The sequence below is a fragment of the Cebus imitator genome, unplaced genomic scaffold (genome assembly GCF_001604975.1).
Source record: "Cebus imitator isolate Cc_AM_T3 unplaced genomic scaffold, Cebus_imitator-1.0 Scaffold265, whole genome shotgun sequence".
Lineage (NCBI taxonomy): Eukaryota > Metazoa > Chordata > Mammalia > Primates > Cebidae > Cebus > Cebus imitator.
The window spans coordinates 2,921,273-2,936,871 of record NW_016107580.1 but is presented as its reverse complement, the minus strand read 5'-3'; the positions used below and the strand labels follow the sequence as shown (position 1 = coordinate 2,936,871).

The window sequence follows — 15,599 nt, the reverse complement described above, 5'->3', positions numbered from 1 at the left end:
AATATATTATCTATATATCCTTTTTAAAGGAATATGTATAAAATATACAGATTTATATAAATATAAATAGGTTACTATTTTATATATTTTATATAATACTTTATGTATTTTACATATATACATATACACACACACACACACACACACACACACACACACACACCTCACTAGAGCTTAGCTCCCAGAAGGCAAAAATTTTTTTAGCTTCTGTGGTCTATACACAGTGCCTGCAACACTCCCTGGTTCACAATAGCCGTTAAACCAACATTTCTAGAATAAATGTATTTTAAAATTAGAAAAATCTAGACTCTATGTTTAAGGAATAGAGTGCCTAAAAGAAGTCAGCACACAACACAATTGGGAATTAATAACATATGCTGTAGAAATTTAAGTGAGGGAATGATGACATTTGAAAGGGGAGGGAGGATGAACAAACATAATCACAGGATGTCATGAATGGAAGCCCATTCCGTGGGAGGAAGATGGCAGGAGGAGGAAGACTGACTCACTCGTCAGAAGGCACTTGATGACACCATAAAACTAGGATGGAGGCCTACTGCCCTTTGTGTGATGTTTTGAAAACCAGAGGAAATTCACTGTAAGAGATGAGGAAGCCGGGAAAACAGATGGACACAGCAAGTTGAAGACATACAATGTTGTCTTGAGTGTAGATCTGTAGGACACTAGCAGATTGGAGAAGACAAGTTGCTTTACATCTGAATTCGTCCATCATCGTGTATTAAAATCAAATGACTGTCTATAACAACAATAATTGTATTGTATTGTGGATGTCAAAAAACCTCCTGCAATTATTAAAACAGATTCTACAAGGCCAAATATTTAAAATACATTTCTCATGGCAAAAAAACAACATGTATTCAGTTCCAACTCTGTTAAAGTAGATTGGTTTTAAAAATTAGAAAATTTAGAGAATGCTATAAAAAATAGAAAATGTTTATACCTTAGAAGACCCTCATGGCGTCCTGGATAAATCACTGACAAGTAATATTTACGTAGATCATTCCCTTCCCAAGGCTTCAGCATGTCAGTGGAAAGAGGTAACTGTTGGACTCACTGACCAAGCTGTCTTCTAGTTGCAAACTTCCAGAGTATGATGATTTACGCATGCAAAGTACTTACACTTCTACTTATTGCCTGAACTTTTCTCTGAAAATGAAAAGAAATTGACTAGCATCAGACCAAAAAAGTCTACTGATCCAAATGTTTCAGCTGAGCCTAGTGACTCCTAAGCACTGAGCCATCCCTTCAACAACATCTCCAACTATCAATGAGGATAACTATAAACACAAGACCCACCAAAAGGCACAGGAGCAGAATCTGCACTTTCCAATCTGTTGACTCTGTCTCTTTCATACTACTTAATCAGAAGATTACCCTGTAGTCAAAAGCCACCTATTCATAAATACAACAAAGTGATTCAGCATATTTATTCCATAACATTTTATGGCATAGAATTATATGCCCTGGAGAATACCTCCCTGGAGAACATGAAATCGCTTCATAGAGACCTTCCTGTATTTTTCTGTGATAACTAAAGAGGCTTAAATTTGGCCTCTCCGTTGAGAAAGCTCAAGAGCACAAACGTGGAGCATCACTCCTTCATATGTCTATGGGGAATGAGCACCTCTTCCCACAAGAGACTCAATTCCACCAAGACACCTCCCAGTAGGAGGCGGGAGCAAAGGCTGAATGAATGTCATCAATAGGGAAAGAAGGGAGGGGTGAAGTGAGGCTGTAAGCAAAGGCAGGTGACCTAGGGCTAGAGGATTCACATGGATACAATGCACAGTTTGTGCAATGGTGAAAGACATGGCAAGCAGATTAAAGATGCTTTGTAGAAAGCCTGGATGCCCCCTCACCCCCTACCACACACACAAGAACTTTTTAGCTTGGAGTGAAAATATCCTGACTGGCTTGTATAATTTTGAGCACGTCATTCAACTTTCTGGTTCTATTACTTTCTCTGTAAAATAAATGTAACAATATTAATCTCATAGGGTATATATGGAAATCAGAAGACTCAGGGTTTAGTCTAAACTGGCTTGAGAAATAAAGGAGGCCATAGGAATGTACAATTTGTGAGAAGTCATCAAGATGTAGAGCCATGAATTGTACACATCACATATTTTTGATTTCAATACATGGACACAGGGAGGGGAGTACTACACACTGGGTTCAGTCGGGGGGAAATAGGGGAGGGATGGTGGGGGGTGGGGAGCTGGGGAGAGATAGCAAGGGGAGAGATGCCAGATGTAGGTGATGGGGAGGAAGGCAGCAAATCACACTGCCACGTGTGTACCTATGCAACAATCTTGAACCCCAAAACCTAAAATGCAATAAAATAAATAAATGGGGAAAAAAAGAGAAAAAAAATAAAATAAAAAATAAAAATAAAAATAAATGAACCAACAACAACAAAAAAAAGTGTATGAAAAAACAATTCAGCCAGGTGCGGTGGCTCAAGCCTGTAATCCCAGCACTTTGGGAGGCCGAGGCGGGTGGATCACGAGGTCAAGAGATCGAGACCATCCTGGTCAACATGGTGNAATGACATTTCAAACACTGATTCAAACACTGATAAACAAATATATAGAGGGCCGGGCGTGGTGGCTCACGCCTGTAATCCCAGCACTTTGGGAGGCCGAGGTGGGTGGATCACAAGGTCAAGAAATCGAGCCCATCCTGGTCAACATGGTGAAACCCCGTCTCTACTAAAAATACAAAAAATTAGCTGGGCATGGTGGCGCGTGCCTGTAATCCCAGCTACTCAGGAGGCTGAGGTAGGAGAATTGCCTAAACCCAGGAGGCGGAGGTTGCGGTGAGCAGAGATCACGCCATTGCACTCCAGCCTAGGTAACATGAGTGAAACTCCGTCTCAAAAAAAAAAAAAAAGAAAAGAAAAAACAATTCAGACACATATTTAAAAGTATAGGTGGGGAATAATATTAATGTTAATCTCTAAATCTAATATGTCATTGATATAACAATAATCAAAATGTGGAGATTTTAACACACCTTTCTTGAAGTTTGAGAGAACAGACAACAACAACAAAAATACAAAAGGGAAAGATTTGAAGAACAAAGTATTGATTTAGCAGATGGAAATGAGAATAAATATGAGACAGAAGTACACTTTTACCTCATTCACTCTATATTTTTATCCCAAAATATTTATAGAATATTTACAAAAATTGACTATATGTTTTATCAAAGAGAAAAATCTCAATAAATTCCAAAATCTTGTCAGTCATATACATACATCATTCTTTGCAATAAAACTGCAAAAAAGTCCAAAATGGAAGAGAAAAAATAGTCTTAGAAACAAGCTAAAGACATGCTTTAAAAAACTAGATGTAAGAACTCTTATTCTCATTTTATAAAAATTATATACATATATATTCACATCAGTGTTTTACATATATAGGAAGAATCAGAAAAAATATTGACATCATTTAGATGGTTACTTTTAGCAATGATGGAGTTGGGGGATGAAAACAGAGGTACTTTTGTATTTTTACTTTATACATCTACTGCTTGAATTTAAAAGAAATAAATTAATTTTGTAATAAATAAAAGCAAGAGTTTTAAAAACAGAAAATGAAGTTCAGATTTTTAAATAGCAGGGTAAAGACGGCACTGTCCTTAAAGAAATTACTGCCAAACTGCCATATTAATGAGAAAAATAAATCTAAAAAATTATAAGAAAAATAAACCTAACCCATCTATATATGGTTTTTGTTTTTTTACATGGAGTCTCACTCTGTCATCCAGGCTGGAGTACAGTGGCCCAATTTCAGCTCACTGCAACCTCCACCTCCCAGGTTCAAGGGATTCTCCTGCCTCAGCCTCCTGAGTAGCTGGGATTACAGTGGCATGCCACCATGCCCGGCTAACATATATATATATATATGTGTGTATATATATATATTTGTATTTTTAGTAGAGATAGGGTTTCACCATGTTGGCCAGGCTGATCTTGAACTCTTGGCCTCAAGTAATTTGCCCACCTTGGCCTCCCAAAGTGCTGGAATTACAGGCATGAGCCACTGCATCCTAGACTAACCTTTATATTTAAAAATAAAAATAGAAAAAGGACACAATCTTAACCGAAGTTACAATATGGGAAAGCACTGCCAGACACAGTCAAAAGAAAGCGTGTGTCCTGCAGAGGGAACGCTGAAGGGGCAGCTCAGGTGAAGCAGAGCAAACGCCCAAGCAACATGGAGCTCATTTACCAAGACCAACCAGTTTTACTAGTAATAGTGTGTATCTCCTTTAAAAACTTACAAATCAGTGCATAGACCATATACAAATATACCCATATGCATTTAGAATTAATGTGATCTGATTTCATATTGGAATTCCTTAAACACAAATTCAATCAACTCTATATTATTTGAAATAATACTAACAATTCAGATATTTATGTCAAATTTCATATGTAATAAAGACCACAAAAAAATCAGTAGGTGTTTAACAATTATAAACCTAAAAACAGTTTAAATATCACATGGATATATATGTATATATGTATTGTCTATCCCCAAATAATATACACAAATTATAATGACACCCCTTCATTTAGCAGAATATGTATACCTAATCTTAATTAACATCACAGTATCGGTATTTTACCCCTTTCTTGCCATTCCTGGAGCAGAAATTAAGGACAGTAAAATTGTATGTGATATAGATTCAATAAGGGGTTCTCATGATTCTCTAATAGCAACATTAAAAGAGAAAGCAAGCATGAAATGATCCATGTTTTGCAACATGTAAAATGATTCACTCAGAAAAGCCACACAATTAGTGATGTCATTCAAGGACATTACAATCATTTACATTTGTTTCCCACAATAAAACAGGAGTCATTCATTGTTTATAAACAAAGTATCCAGAGTCATTTTGGCCTTGTAAACTAAAAACGTGTCTGAGACAGGTCTCAATCAATTTAGAGATTTCTTTTACCAAGATTGAGGACATACCTGAGAAAAAGAGACACAAGCCACAGTAGAATTTGTGTCCTGCACTTTTTCCGGAGAGACTTCTGAGGGCTTCAATTTTTTAATTTTTATTTATTTATTTATTTTTGAGACAGATTCTCACCCTGTCACCCAGACTGGAGTGCAGTGGCACAATCTCGGCTCACTGCAACCTCCGCCTCCTGGGTTCAAGCAATTCTCCTGCTTCAGTCTCCTGGGTCGCTGGGACTACAGGTGTGTGCCACCATGCCCGTCTAATTTCTTTTTGTATTTTTAGTAGAGATGGCATTTTACTATCTTAACCAGTATGGTCTCGATCTCCTGACCTCGTGATCTACCCACCTCAGCCTCCCAAAGTGCTGGGATTAGTGGCGTGAACCACCACACCCGGTGGACTTCAATATTAAAGGGAATAAGCAGGTGGGAGGGGAAGGAGGAAAGTAAAAAAACAGGGGAGGGCAGACATGTGAAGCTAGTGGTTATATTTGAAGGCTTTGATTAGCACTCATTGAATCCACATGTTGCATGTGAAAAGGAGGGCATAGAAGAACAGTCAGCCATGCATTTGTGTTGTGCTCAGTATATCTGCATTTTACATAAGATGAAGTAAACAGAGTAGAGGAAGAAGTCAAATACACATTTGTCTCAGGGTGGGCAGAGGGACAATTTCTCATCTCCTTCTACCTGGTACCTGTAAGCGTCATTGCCGAGTTTAAAATGAGGAAATTGAGACCAGTATAAAAAAATTAAATGCCAATTTATTCAGCTCCTGGGGGAGGTTCCATAGTCCCGAGGAAGAGGCCAGAGAAGTCGCACTGACCTCCTAAGGCGTAGGGTTTTTATAGCTATAGAGAGCGAGGAGGAGGAGGAGGAGGAGCAGGGTGCTCTGACTGGTTATGGGGAGCGAGATTCAAATGGAGTCGGGCCGCCATTGGTTGGCGGGTTGGCGGTGGACACGGCAGGGCTAGATGTCAAGTGCAGAGGTGGGTGCATTGCCACGCTAGGGGAGCTACGTGGCAGAGCTAGGTGTTGAGTGCAGAACCTGGTGCCGGGCGCAGAGATGTGACGTCGGTTTTGGGCTCCGAGAGGGGTGGGTGTGTCCAAGCTCCTGGCGAGGCAACTGGCCTTACATTCCGACCCTTTTGATGATATAGGACACCGCTTCTTTCTGGCTACTTCCTGCTGAATAGGGGCAGAGTGAGGAGAGGGATCAGTTGGCTGGTGCCTCGGTTGGGAGCCGGACATAGGGTGAAGCAGCATTTGGTTTACGGCCACTCTGGAAGTTTCCCTCATGCGGGCCTGTTAAAACCTGAGGGAAGAAGGGGCTAGCATTAACAGGAGACAAATTACGATAATGAGAGTGATAACGGGGATCAGCCAGGTAAGTATGGGGGATTGCCACCAGTTGAGAGGTGAGACTGATGCATTCTGCTTTTTTCGGAGGTCTTCTTGAAGGCGATAGAGAGCGCTGACGTTCTGTTCTACAAGGCCTGTTTCATTGATAGAGTAGCAGCACTGTTCCTGAAGAAACAGACAGGTACCTCCTTTTTCTGCCATTAGCAGGTCAAGGGCCCGTCGGTTCTGGAGAGTTACCTGGGCCAGCGACGTGATTCGTCGCTGGAGGGAGGCCAGGGAGGTGGCTGACGCTTCAAAGCCGCATGGAGCTTGTCTTCTAGTTGATTGGCTGAAATGACACTGTAGCCTAGGGCGCCGCTTCCTAGCCCGGTCACCACCAGACAGGATGCTAGAGAGAGACCAAGAACCACTGGGAGGAAGACTGCTCGTCGGTCTCGGTGATTAGGAGAAGGTGGAAGGAGGGATAGAAGTTCGGCCTGTCCGTACACTTCTAACTGCGGGACCAAAGTGACAGGCACACAAGGGAAGGGAAAGGAGGCATTAATAACTTTGGTTAAGGTTCCATTACACCAGAAGTATCCTCCTGGAGGCGCGTAAAGGGAGGATTTTACTTTTACTGTGGTGTTGCAGCTGGGGCTGGGGCTGCTGGCCGTCCCATAGCAGAGGGAAAGATTTTGCGAGTGTACTTTAAACAAGGGGATATCTGTTAGAGTGGTGCTGGGCCCTGTAGGTGATTGTGACAGATTGAACTCAGACCTGTGGGGAACTGCAGCTAAGGTGGGGGGTTGCTGAGAAAGGCACACAAAAAGTAGTTGGTGATATTCATGGCTTTAGTTAAATTTAACATGTTTGCTCCCTGCTGTACTAGAATTAACCAAGAGAAGGGTTGAGAGGTGCTATGTGAGGGTTTGAATTGGTTAGTTAGGGTGGCTCCAGGTATAATCTTCATAGACTTTACCAGACACTCCTGCATCCCAACAGCTGTGCCAGGGGTTGCGGATGTTGAGGGCTAAGAAACCACTGCTGAAGCGAGTGAGCATGCGGTTTTTACAGCTTGGAGGCTGTGGCTTGTGAATAACACAAGAGCTGTATGGGCACCCCCCGTAGGTGGTGTTCCACCAACGACAGTAGTCCTTGGTTTGGTCATACAGAAAACACAGCCAGTGCCAAAAGTGAAACCCATGATCGCGACCGATATGGCGCTTTTACCGCGTGGGATGAGGATGGAGACAGTAGACTGACAGCCGCCTGTTTGGCAGTTTCCCTGTGCAAGATAATGGGTCCTGGTGGTGGGGCCCTCAGTCCGGGATTCCTGGGCTGCAAAGATCCTGGTTTGAGCTCTCGGAGGAGAACGCTGTCACCTGGTTGGAGAGGTGTCGCTGGGTGGGGGTCTTCCAGTCCCCGAACAACAGGGAGGGTGCAGTCAGCATGCTCCCTGAGTAAGTGGCAGTGGAGAGAGAGAAAGGGGAGGTAGGAGGCCAGTGGAGGTGGTCGCACCGGGATATTATGGGAGACCAGGAAAGGCCAGCCGTACAGCAACTCAAAGGGGCTGAGGCCCATTGGCCCCCATGGGGCGGCCCAGACCCAGGCCAGAGCAAGAGGTAGGAGTGTGGGCCAGGAGAGTTTTACGTCGATGGTAAGTTTGGCCAAATGGTCTTTGAGAATGCCGTGAGCCCATTCAACTTTACCCGACGACTGAGGGTCATAGGGGATGTGTAGTTTCCGGGAGATATTGAGAGACTTGGCGACCAGTTGAACCACCTAGGCTGTAAACGCTGGACCGTTGTCTGACTGGTTGGTTGCAGGCAAGCTGAATCGAGGGATGATTTCTTGAACTAAGAGAGAGGCCACTGTGTCCGCAGTTTCCCTGGAGGTGGGAAAGGCTTCAATCCATCCAGAAAAGGTATCTACAAAGGTTAGGAGGTAGCGGAGTTTTTTGTGAGTGGGCATATGAGTAAAATCAATTTGCCAGACTTGGGTCGGCAGGTTGCCATGCATTTGGTGGGTAGGAAACTGTGGCCTTAAGCCTCCCTGAGGCGAGACCTTAGAGAAAGTAATGCATGCCTTGTGTACCTGCTCAATTGTTTGTTGCAGACCTGGCAAGAAAAAGAGGGGCTGTACAAAGCGGTGTAATGCCTTAGGCCCTATATGTAAGGATTGGTGGATTTCAGCAATAATTTTAGGGGCCTGTTTCTGGGAAAGGGCAATTCTGCTCTTTAGGAAGATCCAGCCCTGATTAGATTCTGTTCCCCACTTTAGTATAAGGGCCTGTTTTTCTGACGGTGGGTATACAGGCTGTGTTGCCGTGGTAAGGAAGAGAACAGGGATAGGGGTTAACTTGGCATTAGTTAAAGATCTTGCTGCTGTATCTGCCCACGCATTGCCCCAGGAGACGGCATCATGCTGGGCCCAGTGTCCTCGGCAGTGTATGACTGCAACTTCCCTGGGCAATGATAAGGCCTGTAAAAGGTTGGAGATCTGTGTAGCATTGATTATGGGGGTTGGGGCAAGGAGTTAAGACAGGGCGTGGCATCGGTTAGGAGTGGCAGTAGGAGGTGGGGGGATGATGGGCTTGAGTGTGGGGTGCCAGTGAGTTGGAGAGTGGCACCCCACAGTCTGGAAAATGTCTCATCCTAAAAGGGGGACTGGGCACGAGGGTATGATTAAAAAGGAGTGGGAAAAGGGGTGTCCCTCGAGGACACAGGCTAAAGGATGGGTTTGATTAGGACAGGAAGGCTTACCATTAATTCCCATGACTGAAACCTGGGAAGGTGTGCTAGGTCCTGAGTAGGAAGGCAATACAGAAGAGGAAGCCCCCATGTCCACTTAAGAAGGAAATGGACTTACCCGCTACATGTAGCATTACCCTCGGCTCAGCGAGGGTGATGGGGGTCCTTGAGTTTGGGCCTTGTTAGTTGTCCAGCAAGCCAAGAAGTTCCAGTGATGGGACCACATCCTGTGGACCGGCCTGCCTTCCATATAGAGGTGTGGGGGAGTGAGCCTGTAGTCCGGGATGGGCAGTCAACTTTCCAGTGTTCAGCCTGTTTGCAGCTTGGGCAGGGTCCAGGAGGTGGACGGGGACAGGGGCACTGTTGTGCCCAGTGTCCCTCTTGGCCACATTTGAAGCAGGGCCTGGGCAGGACCCTTGAAGAATTTTGGGAGGGTTTGGATGGACCCCCTCCACCAGATGCTTGGTGGGCTGCCGGCCTCAGGGCTGCTACAAGAGCTTGGGTTTGGAGGCTCACCTTTTGCTGTAGACGGGCCTGGCAGGTGGCTTCAGCCTTTTCCTCTCGGCCATTAAAAACTTTAAATGCCATGTTTACCAGGTCTCATATGGGAGTTTGGGGGCCCTTCTCAGCCTTTTTGAGTTTTTTCCTAATGTCGGCTGCTGACTGGGAGATGAAGTGAGTGGCTAAGACTGTATCCCCCACTAGGGAGGCCGGATCCAATCGAGTATGGAGAATCATAGCGTTAGTTAATTGGTCTAGGAAGGCCGCGGGATTTTTAGTAGGGCCCTGAGTTATTTCCCTCAGCTTATCATAATTAACCACTTTTTGAGCCATGCTCTGCATGCCCGCTAGAAGGCATTGTAGCATTCGGTTACTGCGGCGGCGGCCATCTTGACCTGTTTGAGAGTTCCAGTTTGGGTCGGCCTCGGGGACTGCCGCTGCCCCCACCGGCATTTGGTTGTTGGTTAGATGTACCTGATCAGCGTGTGCCTGGGCTGCTGTAGGGATTCGGTCCCGCTTGTCTGGAGTGAGGGTGGAGGATAGCATTACATATGTGTCATGCCAGGTTAGGTCATATGCCTGGGTAAGACAGCAGAACTCTTTGGTGTAGGCAGTTGGGTTAGTGGAGAAAGACCCCAGGCACTTCTCGATAGCCGATAGGTCAAAGAGAGAAAACAGAACGTGCACTCGCACAACTCCCTCGGCCCCGGCTACCTCACACAAAGGGCAGAGGAATGGGCAGTTGTGAGAGCGGGTACGAGCACTGACAGGGGAAGTTATATTAGGGCTTTGGGGAGGAGAAGGAGAAGAGGGAGGAGGGAGTTGAGGCCCCACATAAGGAGGAGGGTTGATAAAGCGGGCGGGGCAGAACAGGTCTTCCGGGTTGTCGGAGAGCGCAGAGCCGGGTGGGGCTGAGGGCAAAGGCAGGGTTTTGGCTAACAGGACCTGGGCGGAGGAACAAGAGGAGCAGAGGGCGGGTCGGGAGTGCAGACACCAAAAGGCCTGGACATAGGAGACCTCCGACCACTTGCCGTTTCTTTGTCAAAAGTCATCTAAATCTGTCAGGGCATTGAAGTCGAGTGTGCCCTCTGGAGGCCACTTAGACTGGTTGTCCAGAGAGTACTGTGGCCAGGCCATGGTGGAGAGGAAGAGCAGCATTTTCTTTTTTATGAAAAGGCCCAGTTTGGGTAAATTTTGGTCTAGACATCCCAATGGTGACTTGGGGTCCAGGCGGGACTCCTGATTACCCATAGTTCACTCTCTGTCGTGGGGTAGTCAGTGGTGAGGAAGGATTATAAAAAGACATTATATCCAACATGGGCAGAAATGCTCCTGTCCCAGAGGGGGTGGCTGAGAGAACCTACAGGATTATAATAAGAAAGAAAATAAAAAGAGACAGGGCTAGGGCTACTTGCCACGTGGCAGAATTAGAGGAATAGCATGAATTCAGTAAAGGCTCCCTGCAGCCAGTGATCTGTTATCCACTGGAGGAGATTCTCCACTTTAAGGGAAACCGGCTTACTCCACGCTANCCAGGCGGGACTCCTGATTACCCATAGTTCACTCTCTGTCGTGGGGTAGTCAGTGGTGAGGAAGGATTATAAAAAGACATTATATCCAACATGGGTAGAAATACTCCTGTCCCGGAGGGGGTGGCTGAGAGAACCTACAGGCTACCATGATTATAATAAAAAAGAAAATACAAAGCGACAGGGCTAGGGCTATTTGCCACATGGCAGAATTAGCATGAATTCAGTAAAGGCTCCCTGCAGCCAGTGATCTGTTATCCACTGGAGGAGATTCTCCACTTTAAGGGAAACCGGCTTACTCCACGCTATGTTGGCTAATAAGAGCTGGACAAATTGGGTAAACTGACGGGTGAGACAAAACCCCATAGAAGGTTGACGGATAAAAGGGGTGGGGAGACCAACCTGATGCCTTCCCTGCCACGTCCCTGAAGGGATGTTTCAGGGCGTCTTGGCTAAGGTGTACCCGTATAACCCCCGGACCTGGTCACTTTCAGGTCTCTGAGGTGAATCACCATTATGCCTTATGACGTCCCCGTGGAACCATAGGTTGAGGCCCACACAAGCCCCATAGCCGTTAGGCCATGGGACTACACATAAACTCACTTGCTCACTCACTCCTGCTGCAGTTAGAAGGAGAAACTGAAAGTACAGTTAATTAACGGGAGTTTTTATGCCAAAGGGCTGGTTTGAGATAGATGTTTTAGTGGCATAAGCCAGGGGTTTGGTCCTGCTGTTGGGCAGGGCCTGGGTTCATAGACAGGGCTTCTGATTACCCAAACCTCCACCGCTGCTGCGGAGATGATCGGAAGGACAGCTCAACATCCCAGACCGCACTATCAACCACCAGGAGACTGCGGGAGGGATCAGGAAGGTGGGGACGTTTCCCTTAGATTCCTGTCCCCTGGGAAACTGCTTACAGGGAGAAGACAAGAGTGTAGGGACATCTCCTCTACACTCAGGTCTCCGGAACAGGGCCCGGGCCTGGCCCGCAGCGAGGAAGGAGTCCCTGATGCGGCCGCGATTACGGGCAGGGAGTCTATGAGGCAAGCTGTAGGAGAGGCTATGGGTAATACAAGTCTTACCTAATGGCGGAGTGGCTCCCCGTACTTGTTCCTGGTCCGGCTTCGGGTAGAGGAATCAGTTTCCCCCAGGAGGGGTCTTGCAACTCCTCCTGGGTTTTCAGCACCACTTGTAAGGGTCATTGCCGAGTTTAAAATGAGGAAACTGAGGCCAGTATAAGGAAATTAAATGTCAATTTATTCAGCTCCCAGTGAGGTTCCATGGTCCCGGGGAAGGGGCCAGAGAAGTCGCACTGACTTCTTTTTTTTTTTTTTTTTTTTTTTTTTTTTTTTTTTTGTTTTTTTTTTTTTTTTTTTTTTTTTTTTTTTTTTTTTGAGACGGAGTTTCGCTCTTATTACCCAGGCTGGAGTGCAATGGCGCGATCTCGGCTCACCGCAACCTCCGCCTCCTGGGTTCAGGCAATTCTCCTGCCTCAGCCTCCTGAGTAGCTGGGATTACAGGCACGCGCCACCATGCCCAGCTAATTTTTTGTAGTTTTAGTAGAGACGGGGTTTCACCATGTTGACCAGGACGGTCTCGATCTCTTGACCTCGTGATCCACCCGCCTCGGCCTCCCAAAGTGCTGGGATTACAGGCTTGAGCCACCGCACCCGGCCGTCGCACTGACTTCTTAAGGCGTAGGGTTCTTATAGCTATAGCGAGCGAGGAGGAGCAGGGTGCTCTGATTGGTTATGGGGAGCGAGATTCAAACGGGGTCGGGCCACCGTTGGTTGGCGGGTTGGTGGGCAGACGCGGCAGGGCGAGGTGTCGATTGCAGAGCCTGGTGCTGGGTGCAGGGCTAGGTGCTGAGTGCAGAGGTGGGTGCATTGCCACGCTAGGGGAGCTACATGGCAGAGCTAGGTGTTGAGTTCAGAGCCTGGTGCCAGGTGCAGAGATGTGATGTCGGTTTTGGGCACCGAGAGGAGTGGGTGTGTCCGAGCTCCTGGGGAGGCAACCAGCCTTATAGTACAGCTGTGAATTTGCATTGTCAGGGTGAGGGAGGTAACCTGGAGAGACAGGTGACCTGCTATCCTGTAGCTATCTATTTAGGAACAAAAGGAAAGGTAGTTTTTTTGTCTGAGTCAGTTTCCAAGCTTAACTTTTCCTTTTGGCAAAGTGAGTTTGGGGTCCCAAGAATTTACTTTCCTGTCACAGACTACAAATGGAAACTTTATAAAAGTTTCTAAATCAGTGGTCTGTAAACGAAAAAGATGCTAATATTATCAAATGAGAATTCAGGAAACTTCACATGAGCTCTCTGGTCACCAACACTGGATAAATATTTGGAAAGATACCAAGAGAAATCCAGTTTGGGTTTATAATTTGTGTGATTTCATGAAGTGGAACCATTTTGGGCCCCCAAAAATAGAAGCACGTTTTTTTTTACTCATCTGTGGAACAAATTTTCAATCCAAAAATAAAAACTTCATCACTCTATTTGTTTGCCTCTTGAAGCTCTACCCTGTTACCAAAGCACAGTGAGCCTTCAGATCAGTCTGAAGAACTATAATCATTTTGAAAAGTAATTCTGCAGCAGCTAATAAAATTTATAAACACAGATACTCCTCATTCTATCAGACTCACTATAGCAAATTATCAAACAGATACAAAGGCATTGGTATATATGAACATATGGAACAAGGCATTTATTGAAGCATCGTCTTAATGACAACAATCCAGTAGCTACCTGGATGTTCATAATAGAGAAATGGATGAATAAGCTGTTGTATCATATGTTATGAAAACATGCGTATCTACTAAAAACAAGTGATAGCAGTTCTTCGTTGAAAGAGACACATTTTCAAATATTAAAAACTCAACAAATTTAACATATTTACAAAATAATGCAACCTGTTTTCACTCTTTATTAAATTTAAACAGAGTTTGCTCAGGCAGTGGCCAAATCTTACACAGCTTCCCAACACAATCAGACTGTGTGTAAAACCACTTTTCTTCGCCATAGTTTTATCAAAGCCCTTTTCATCTCACTGTTTCTTAAGCTGTAAATGAGCGGATTGAGCAGAGGAGTAAGCAACGTGTAAGCCAGTGACATCAGTTTCTTGGTTTCTGGTGAGTAGCCAGATTTGGGTTGTAAATAAGTCATACTGCCTGTGCCATAGAACAGGGTCACAGATGTGAGGTGAGAGGCACAGGTGGAAAAGGCCTTTTGTCTCCCAGTAGTTGAGGGCATCTTTAGGATGGTAAACAGGACTCGAATGTAAGACAAGAGGATCAAAAAGAAAGGAACTATAACAATCAAAATGGTGCCTGTAAAGGCATAGATTTCAAATAAGAAGGTGTCTGCACATACAAGTTCTAGTACTGGGGGAGTCTCACAGAAGAGATGATTAATTTCACTGGGGCCACAAAACGGAAAACTAAATATCCAAGTGGTCTGCACAGTAGCCACCGTGATCCCTGAGATCCACGAGAACATTACTAATTTCATAAAAACCCCTCTGTTCATAATCACCGGGTAGTTCAGAGGATGGCAAATTGCAGCAAATCGGTCATAAGCCATTGCTCCCAGGAGAAAACATTCGGTCCCGCCAAAAAGAAGGATGAAATACATCTGTGCAAAACAGCCCACTAAAGAAATCATGGTTTTCTCAGTGGAGAGCACCACCAGCATTTCAGGCATAATGGCTGCACTGAAACTCACCTCCACCACAGATAAGTTCAGCAGGAACAGGTACATGGGAGCGTGGAGACTCTGGTTTAAAGAGATGATTACTATAATGATGGCGTTTCCCATCAGGGTCACCACATAAATAACCAGGAAGACCCCAAAGAGATGCTCCTGGAGTTCAGGAAAGTTAATAAAGCCCAGGAGGATGAATTCAACCACAGAGCTTTGATTTTGTCTTTTCATTTCAGTAGTTGAATCTTCTGTTGTTTTTATGGAACTGGTATTTTGAGTATGAAGTCACTCACAATCCCATAGTATGAGTTCGAATCTGGAATTCTTGACAGCAGATGTAATGACAAGCTCATTTTGACAGAACTTCAGGTTGGCACTTTTGAAGAATGGCCAATGACTTGTAATAGTGAATCTTTAAAACATAAAGAAGCGAAGTATTTTTGGTTCAGAAATCTTGTTTTTAAAGTACAAAATAACAGTCAATGTTATCTGGCAACATCTTTGTTATGTAGATTTCTCTCTCTCCTCTCGTAAGGCCAAGTTCCCTTTTAAAACCCCTTGCTTTCTGCCCAAAAAGTGAAGCAGTGTCCTTAAAGGCAGGAGCCTGTACCTCTTCCCTTAATTGGATTCTGCAAGCATTGAGCAACTGAACCTGCGTTGTGGTTACACCTGGATTGGGAGCTCATCTGGAGCTTGGATGCAGTCCTAACTCTGCCAGTGTCTCCAAGATGGGTCTCTGCCTCTCCTTGCACTTGGGGTCCCCATCTGTATGCGTTGGAAG

The 15,599-nt window shown here is 45.1% G+C and overlaps 1 protein-coding gene across 1 annotated transcript; it reads right to left on the bottom strand.

The window, feature by feature from the left end:
- Positions 1-13,852: 13,852 nt before the first annotated feature.
- LOC108283801 (olfactory receptor 10A3) lies at positions 13,853-15,180 on the bottom strand. Its single transcript, XM_017500357.1, has one exon. It carries the CDS (start codon positions 15,047-15,049, stop codon positions 14,105-14,107), a length of 945 nt encoding a protein of 314 aa, XP_017355846.1. The 5' UTR covers positions 15,050-15,180; the 3' UTR covers positions 13,853-14,104.
- Between the last annotated feature and the right edge of the window lie 419 nt (positions 15,181-15,599).